This window comes from Hyla sarda, chromosome 1 (assembly GCF_029499605.1).
Source record: "Hyla sarda isolate aHylSar1 chromosome 1, aHylSar1.hap1, whole genome shotgun sequence".
Taxonomy (NCBI): Eukaryota; Metazoa; Chordata; class Amphibia; order Anura; family Hylidae; genus Hyla; species Hyla sarda.
Window position 1 is genome coordinate 10,047,242 of NC_079189.1, and position 9,631 is coordinate 10,056,872.

At 39.4% G+C, this 9,631-nt stretch overlaps 1 protein-coding gene across 1 annotated transcript in view; it reads right to left on the reverse strand.

Annotated features, from left to right (window-relative positions):
- Nucleotides 1-9,101, reverse strand: part of LOC130312915 (vomeronasal type-2 receptor 26-like) — a 49,018-nt gene extending 39,917 nt beyond the window's left edge. The window contains exons 1-2 of the mRNA XM_056552616.1: nucleotides 8,958-9,101; nucleotides 7,265-7,320 (exon numbers count right to left, since the gene is read on the reverse strand). Coding sequence (XP_056408591.1) covers nucleotides 7,265-7,320; nucleotides 8,958-9,101 — 200 coding nt within the window. The remainder of the gene's footprint in view (nucleotides 1-7,264; nucleotides 7,321-8,957) is intronic.
- Nucleotides 9,102-9,631: the final 530 nt, after the last annotated feature.

Sequence of the window (9,631 nt, forward strand, 5' to 3'; positions counted from 1 at the left end):
ATATATATATATATATATATATCTCAACCACGCAGTATGTTACTGGTGGTAGCCTCTGTTACTTTGGTCCCAGCTCTCTTCAGGTCATTCACTAGACCCCCCGTGTGGTTCTGGGATTTTTTTTTGTGATAATTTTGAACCACGGGGTGAAATCTTGCGTGGAGCCCCAGATCGAGGGCTATATCAGTGGTCTTTTTTGTCTTCCATTTTCTAATAATTGCTCCCACAGTGAATTTCTTCACGACAAGCTGCTTGCCTATTGCAGATTCAGTCTTTCCAGCCTGGTGCAGGTCCACAATGTTGTTTCTGGTGTCCTTTGACAGCTCTTTGGTGTTGGCCATAGTGAAGTTTGGAGTGTGACTGTTTCAGGTTGTGGACAGGTGTCTTTTATACTGATAACACGTTCAAACTGGTCCCATTAAGACAGGTAACGAGTGGAGGACAGAGGACAGAATCTTGCTTTTTTGTAGGTGACCAAATACTTATTTTCCACCATCATTTGCAAATAAATTCTTAATAAATCAGACAATTTGATATTATGGATTTTTTTTTCTCATTCTGTCTCTCATAGTTTAGGTATACCTATGATGAAAATTACAGGCCTCTCATCTTTTTAGGTGGGAGAACTTGCACAATTGGTATCTGGCTAAATATTTTTTTTCCCCACTGTGTAATTTACTGAAAAAATATTAACTATTAAAAATATTAGAAAAAACTCCACACAAATACTATATACAGTAAAAAATACACTTATTATCGACCCCCAATTTGTAGAGTCATTGAGCGTATAGCAGCATCATTCACTACACCTTAAGTACAATTGGTGACTGTAAACTCTGTATTCATCTGTTCTTTTATCTCAAATACAAACCACTGTATTTTGTACCAGTAGGATCCATATACAATCGGCGGCCACATATATCATGTAAATCAGTATTCACACTGGTGTTATTAGCCGCTGATAAGGTATCCCACACCAGAGTCCGTATTGATAAACAGTCAAAAAATGGGCCAAGTCTCTCATTTCAAACATAGTTCATTGGTCTAAGACTCTAAAGCTGTATCCACACATAGACAACATCCTCTCAACATGAACAAAAGTTGCTCTCAATAATTTGTTATATACCCTTTGTTGGCAATGACATAGGTCAAATGTTTTCTGTAAGTCTTCACAAGTTTTTCCACACACCGTTGCTGGTATTTTGGCCCATTCCTCCATGCAGATCTCCTCTAGAGCAGTGATGTTTTGGGACTGTCACTGGGTAACACGGACTTTCAACTCTCTCCATAGGTTGTCTCTTATTTCAAACATAGTTCATCGGTCCTAGGCTCTAAAGCTGTATCCACACATAGACAACAACCTCTCAACATTCAGTTGACAGGTGTTCACACTTCTATCACAATGTATTGTTTCAGCAATTATCATACCATGTCCATTCTTTCGAAACAGTCACTACACAGGTTTAATGAACCAGTTTTATGAACCAGACACTCACTATTCAGGTGCCAACTAATGAATGGAATGATTTCATCTCAGCGGAACATCTTCCCGTTCTGAACAACTGTCTCTCTCCTAATATTATTCATAAAAGCAGACTCAAACTAAACCCAATCATTGATTACATACTAAAAGATCATTTCCAGTGCTCTTCTGATAACTATGACATAAGAACTAGGTAATGCAATTTTTATGCAATTTGAATGTTGCTCGAGTAGCTCATAAAGTCATTGAGGCCACGAGTTTTACACAATCCAAGGTGAATGTCCACATGGCTTCTCTTTGTAACAAGAAAGAAATGAAAAAGAGTATTACCCCGGGATATACGTGGGAGGTGTGAGAAATGGAGGATGTCCCCACGGGGCTTCTAGATGGCCGCTCACCTCAAAGTGGAAATAACAGGCATGTAACCCCTATTAAAAGGGGGACCAATAATGGTGCGTTGCTGCTCAGCCAGTGGGTAGCAGGTATCGACCCAGGTCGTCCTGTAGATGCAGTAGGAAGGAGTAGAAAAGAAACCCTTGAATACCAGCGCTGTGACATCCAGGGTGAAGTAAAATCGCAATGTTCATATACACACTGGCCACATGTGCTTATGTTTACAGGCATCGCCGGGTCTGCTTCCGGTACCGTGGCGTTTGCATGTAAACATCATGACTTGTTCTATGTGTAGACTTTTAATATTTCTGCCTGGTCAGTGATAATTTAGATTTTATTCATGTATTATAACATTTATTATGAAATATTCTTTTGTACCAAGTATATTATCATATAATATATGTATTATTTCCCTATGTGTATGACATTGCTAACCACTCCCCCTGACCCATGCAACCATTTTGGAGCCTTATAAATACCCTGTTAGTCTTCATTTGTGTACCCTGATCTGAGGAAGGGAGGTCTCCTCCCAAAATGCGTAATCCACTGCCTTTTAGTTGTTTTTGTTTAATAAACGGTCCTGCTGAGGATCCTTTTACTTCACCCTGGACGTCATTGTCTGCATGCTCTAAGTCGCAGCGCCGGTATTCAAGGGTTTCTTTTCTGCTCCTTCCTACCATCTCTTTGTAACAGGATTTTATCCCAATTGCCTCCTCTTTGGGGATATTGAATTACCTCCAGTACCTGTTCAGACAGTCCTTCTGGGCAAGTATCATGGCAGCTCACAAAATGATTGCCTATAGGCGTATCTATGCCATGTACTATGTCTGCCACATGTTCTTGCAGTCTGTTCTTAAACGGCCTATATGTCTTGCCTACATAATTAGTTGGACAGGGACATGTCAGCATATACACAACTCCCTTTGTATTACAATTAGCTAAATGTTTGATAACATATTGATCTTTAGTACTTGCACTAGAGAAGATTTTTCCTGTCTTTATGAATGGACACATGACACATTTACCACATGGAAACATATCGATTATCCCCTTCTTAAGTCATGTTTCAACAGTTTTTAATGGTTCAAAACAGCTCTTAGTCAACATGTCTTTTAGATTGTTCCCTCTTCTATACGTTATTTGGGGCTTATCTAGAATAATTGTGGTGAGTGTTTTATCAGCTATTAGAATTTTCCAATACCACTGTATTATTTCTTTAACCTGCTCCGCTTTCTCATCATATGTTCCTATTATTCTGTGTATTGCATCACTCTCTTTTGGTTTAGGAGTTAGTAATTTAATCCTCTGATTTTTCTGGGCTTTATGATAGGCTTTTTTTTAGAATCTTTTTTGGGTATCCACGTTCTTTTAGCTTAACCATCAACCCCTGTGCCTTCACCTGAAATTGAATTGAAGAGTGGAACAATTACGGCGTACTTTCAGGTATTGACCTGTGGGAATACCCTTCTTCAGTGGGAGAGGATGACAACTGTCTCACTGGAGAAGGGTATTCTTAGCCATTTTTTTGCAATAAATGAATGTTTGGATTGTGTGATCCGACATGACCTGAATCTGAAGGTCCAAAAATTCCAGATGTCTCCTACTGATTGTGGAAGTGAACCTTAGATATAGGTTATTGTGATTTAAGACTCCAACAAACTCCTTAAAGTGTTCTTCCGATGATGTACATACCAACAGTATATCATCGATTTTGTTTCATGTCATCTGAAAAAACTATTTGGTCCTCCCACCAGCCAAGGTAGATGTTAGCGAAACTGGGGTGCAGAGGCTCCCCATTGCAGTTCATTGCTGCTGATGGAAAGACTGCCCCTCAAAAGTAAAATAGTTTCTGGTTAGGACAAAATACAGTAATTCTATTGTAAATTGGTTGTGTGATGCATACTGTGTTCCTCTAGTTTTCAAAAAGGACTCCACTGCTTTTATGCCCTTCTAGTGGGGGATACTGAAGTAGAGGGCCTCCACGACCAAAGAGGCTAGGAAGGCTCCCTCTTCCAATCTGACGTCCTCCAGCCTCTTTAGGACGTCAGTTGTATCCCTAACATATGAGAGAAGAGAATACACAAAGGGTCTCAAAATCCTGTTGACATATTGACTCGGGGCCTGGGTGATATTATCCACCCCCGAGACAATAGGTCGACCCCTCAAGGGTGGATACCCTTTGTGTATCTTAGGAATGGAATAGAAACAAGCTATCCTCAGAAATTCAGGTTTAAAATAATTTTTGGTACTCCATCTTTTTCTCCCCTAATAACCTCAGTTCCTTTATTACTAACTCTAAAAAATATCTCTATATTGCTGTATTCACCCAGGGGGGCCTGTTTTCACACTATTTTTGTGCAATTTTTTAAAGGGTACTTGTCCTTATGGTAGTGTTTCTCATTGCTATGTCAGTAATGTTACGCAGCAGAGACATATCTCCTGTATCTAGTCCCATGGCTCGGCTTTCCCTGGCATCTTTCAACAAGTAGTACTTTTTACATTTCAATTTCCTAATGAATAAATTCAAATCCTATACCCACATAAAGAGATAATATGTGAAGCATAATCCCTTCGCTAGTAAATTAATCTCTGCATCACCTAGTTCCCTCTCTGCCAAATCAATAATTTGCAAACTGGAATTCTCACAGGAATTATTACTGTCTATGACCCCCTGCTCAGAAGATAATTGGAGATGGTTGATGGATTCTCTAAAAAAAGACCTCTTCTGCTGCCTCGAGGCCCTCTTGACCCTTTACCTCTATAATAACCTCGTGCTCATGCTCCCCTAAAATTAAACTGTGTTCCCTGTGACTTTTCAATATCCGATTCTTCACATTTTTACAGGAAGTAACAAAGGAACTAGGGTTATTATGGGAGAAAAAGATTGAGTACCAAAACTTAACATTTTTGGAGAGACAGGCACTAGTGTCCCTGGAGAGGGATTACTCCCTGGTCATCAAACCCTCCAAAAAAGGCAGAAATATTGTTTTGATGACCAGGGAGGCATATAAAGGCATGTGCCTGGATATATTTATGGACACAAACTGTTATTCTTTGTTGTCAAAAGATCCCACAAAAGGGTTTAGTGGGGAACTATTGCAAATACTTAACAGGGCTAGAGAAGCAAAATGAATAGATGACACAGAATACAATTATTTAAAACCTGAATTTCCGAGGATAGCTTGTTTCGAATTCAATTCCTAAGATACAGAAAGGGTATCCACCCTTGAGGGGTCGACAGGGGTTTACAACTGATGTCCTAAAGAGGCTGGAGGATGTCAGACCAGAAGAAGGAGCTTTCCTAGCCTCTTTGGTCGTGGAGGCCCTCTACTACAGTATCCCCCATGAGAAAGACAGAAAAGCAGTGGAGTCCTTTTTGAAAACTAGAGGAACAGAGTATGCATCACACAACCAATTTCTTATAGAATTACAGTATTTTGTACTATGGCAAATGGTGGCACAATAACAGAGCATAGATGTGGCAGCAGCCCGACGAGACCATAGGGCCTCACAATTGAGAAGATTCAAGATATCTTGTATAATTTTAATTGAAGATGTAATATAGATTAAAAATTTTAAAGTTTAATTTAATGTGCCAACAGCATGAGGATACGTAATGGTTACAAAAAGAGAAAGCCTAGAGGTTGCAGCAGCACGAGGAGACCATAATGTGGCAGAATGACACAGCCTGGAAATGGCGGCAGCAAGAGGAGACGATATAGTGGCAGAATGACCCAGCATGGAGGTGGCAACAGCCTGATGAGACCATAGGGCCTCACAATTGAAAAGATTAAAGTTTACTTTATTTTTTTTAAATTGAAGATTTTATATAGATTTAAACTTTAAAAATTTAATTTAATGTCAATTTTTAATGTAAATGTTTTCAATGCAAATTTTTATCGCAAATATCGTCACTTTGCGATTTTGCGAATATTTAGAGTATAGTGCTATATATTCATAATGACAAACATTCGTTTTTCTGTGGGGTTTTTTCACACAAATTTTAATGTGAATTTTTGAATGGAAAAAAAGTGAACGAACATAGCGAATACACGAATTTCATGAACATAGGACCAATAATCGTCAATATATTCACGAAATAGGGAGAGGTTCCAGTGTGGGGCTGCCCTTTTTAGGGCGAGTAACATTTGCCAAGAAATTAATTAATAGATCGAGAGTAGGGCCTTACAGGGGAAGTTTTTACCCCCCACCTGTTACAAATGACCATATGTTGTTCCCTTCCACCTTTTAGAGGTCTTTGCATCGCATCAATACTTGGTAGCATAGGTATTAGACTACAGAACCATGTGTGTAGCTTTGTGTAGCAACTAGGCCCCAATTAGTTTAACAGGAAAGTATATAAAGGACACAATGTAGGTGTACGTACAGTTTACATTTATGAAAGGTGGACAATATGCTCCACTACAAACTGTATAAGTCTACAAAAACAAGTGTGTAGCTTTGGCTGGCCTTTCACAGTAACTAGGCCCAAATTAGTTTTTCAGAAAAAAAAAATGCACACTACGTAGGTGTTCATACAGTTTAAACTTATGAGAGGAGAACTATGTGCTCCACTACAAACTGTATAAGGCTACAGAAAAAAGTGTGTAGCTTTGTCTGGCCTTTCACACGAACTAGGCCCAAATTAGTTTTACAGGAAAATATATAAAGGACACCACGTAGGTGTACATACAGTTTACACTTATGAAAGGAAGACTATGTGCTCCACTACAAACTGTATAAGGCTACAGATACATGTGGATAGGTTTGGCTGGCCTTTCGCAGTAAATAGGCCAAAATTAGTTTTTCAGGAGAAAAAAATTCACCACGTAGGTGTACATACAGGTTACACTTATGAGAGGTGGACAATACGCTCCACTTCAAAAACTGAATTAGGCTACAAAAACAAGGGTATAACACATGAAATGCACATAATGCATTCTGAATGAATTCAATCTTGTACAATGTCACTGCCACTTTAATCCCATTGAGCACCATGATTCAGTAGTTACGCGTGTATTGGAAGTTCTGTGTGGGCACTCCAGTGCGCTGGCGTCCGTTGCTTAGCTACCCTGCTCCGCCCGGATTCTGGAACCAGTTGCGCATGACCGGTGACGTGGTTTGCCGGGCCCGCGAAGTCTTGCGAAAAAGTCGGAAGTGGGGCAGGAGTTCGCAAGCACGGGTGTCACGGCGGCACCACACAGTGACAGCTTGTGCAGCGCATCAATATCCGGGTCAGGGGTATTTAAATGAGCAATATGGAGGTAGTAGACAGCTCCAGCCCCTTGAGAAAGGAAACAAAAGTGTTGTGCACTTTATTCAATTTAAGTTACGCTTTTGGACTTTTTTGAATTTTGATTTAGTGAGGGATTACTACATTACACTTACCTGGGGAACACCATAAGATGTACTGATTTACTCCCCTCATCAGATATGGAATAGAGCTATGACAATTAGAAAGGTGCTCCCAGGTATTTTTATAATTGTACATGCTCCTCTGTTTGATTGCTCAGCCTATTGTCTGAGGCCCTTACTTTGTCCAGATTTTGAGACAGCTGTCAGTATATTATTAATTTTGGTTTTTCAATAAAGTAATATATATTACATAAGCGGTGCAGTGTGAACTCCATTTTTTCATGTGTTATACCTATGCTTGAGTTTTTCTGCCATAAAATAGGATTTTGTTAGACACTATGCAGCCATATATGTAAATTGGTGTCAGTTTGGATTCTCTCTGTTTATATTACAAAAACAAGGGTGTAGCTTTGGCTGGACTTTCACAGTAACTAGGCTTAAATTAGTTTTTCAGGAAAAAAAACGTACACCACCTATTTACGCACAGGTTACACTTATGACAATAAGCTTCGCATCCTGTATTAGGCACTGTAATCAGGTGACTATGGCTTATTGTGCTCACCCTAACTGGCCCCTGTTAGCTTTACAGTTGTACACCCAACTGCAGCAGTACAGAATCGCTGTGTAGTAGAGCCCAATACAGTATTATTAGGCACTAATAGCAGGGGACAATGGATTTTAGTGCTCAGCCTAACTGACCCCTATAAGCTTTAGAGTTGCTGTACAAAACTGTGGCAGTAGAGTCGCTGTGTATTACACCCAAACATGTACTTTCTCTCTCCCTTCCCTGTCAGCGCTTTTCTGCAGTGATTTTGGCTTGTGCTGAATCACTGCTATCAAGCTGTTTTCTGTGCAACGCACTCTCTGCTCTATCTCTCCCTGCAGTGGAACACTCTCTCTGAAATAAAATGCTGGAATGCCTGGATGCAAGATGGCTGCCGATTATATAGGGGGGTGACTGGCTGCATGTGATTCAGGGTCATCCGACCTTCCCACCTTCCCAGAGTTCCTTGCCCCATGTCCTCACATATGGATCCGTCATTTAAGATACCCTGGACGACAGTTAATGGAGTTTAATGAAGCGACTTGTGCAATCGAATTGTGGCGATATTCTGATTCGTTGCAAAGCAAATTTTTCCTGAAATTCATAAGGAATTCGGATTTGTCAGATTTGATTTGCTCATCCCTAGTGTTTGCCATTGACCATGCAGTTTAATTCACCTTTTTTTTTTATATAGTTCAGACATTTAAACACGTAACAATACCATATATGTTTACGTTTATTTTTGTTCACATACACTGCTGAAAAACTAAGGGAATGCTTAAAGGGGTATTCCAGGAAAAAAAAAATTGTATATATCAACTGGCTCCAGAAAGTTAAACAGATTTGTAAATTAAACTTCCAAGACGAGAAAGAAATCCACAGGGCACTCACCAATGCTGCAAAATGTGTCCCTTATTTCACGTGTCCATACATCAGTGCGGAGACGCTCATACAGGTGTGCTTCTACAAACTACGGTCCGTTTCTCACGATACTTCGTGCTTCAACAGGTTTGTACGTCACTGATCTTAGAGCCGTGTCTTAAATAGTACCTGCCTCCGCTGTCATGGAAACTCCACAACAACAATCAAGCAGGTGAGTGATTTAAAACAAATCTAAAAACAATATAGAACTTGTGGGAGTTACAAAAGTGCATTTAATTCTGTCTTATCATTAAGACCTACGCAGCCCATTGCATCTATGGGTAGAATCCACCTAGTTTCTTTCCTTAGCAGAATTTCGTCCTTGTTCCATCCGTCGCTAGCACACTCCACCCTTTCGATGCCGGTGAATTTAAAAGGTTCAGTTTCATTCTTATGTGCTTCCATTATATGTTCAATGAAGCGTAAGGCTCCTGCTCAGATTTTTAAGGATCGAGTGTACTCACGTATACGATGGAACAAAGGTCTCTTACAAAGGTCTCTTACATTTACAAGTGAGGGCATATACAATGTGAGATGATCTGCATGTGATGAGTTGTTTAATCTGAATATCATAACTATTTAAGGTTAATATTTTGGCTTTAGAATTTAACTGGCAGAAAGAACAGGAACCACATGGGTAGTTACCCGTTGGTCTCTGTTCAGACAACCAGCTTTTGTTTTTATTTCTCCTTTTCAGTTCTTTACGTTTTTTTTAGGATGTCCCCAATTGTTTTGTTCTTTTTATAAGTTATTAATGGTCTTTCTGTTGTTAACTTAGCTAAATCTTCATCATTCTGTAATAAATTCCAATTATTATAAATAGCTTTTTTGATTGTATCATTTAAAGGTGAATTTTCAAAGGCAAAAACAATTATTCTCTGTTCGCTACTCTCATTTGTTTTTTCTGACTTTTTCCTTTTTAATAATTGTTCCCT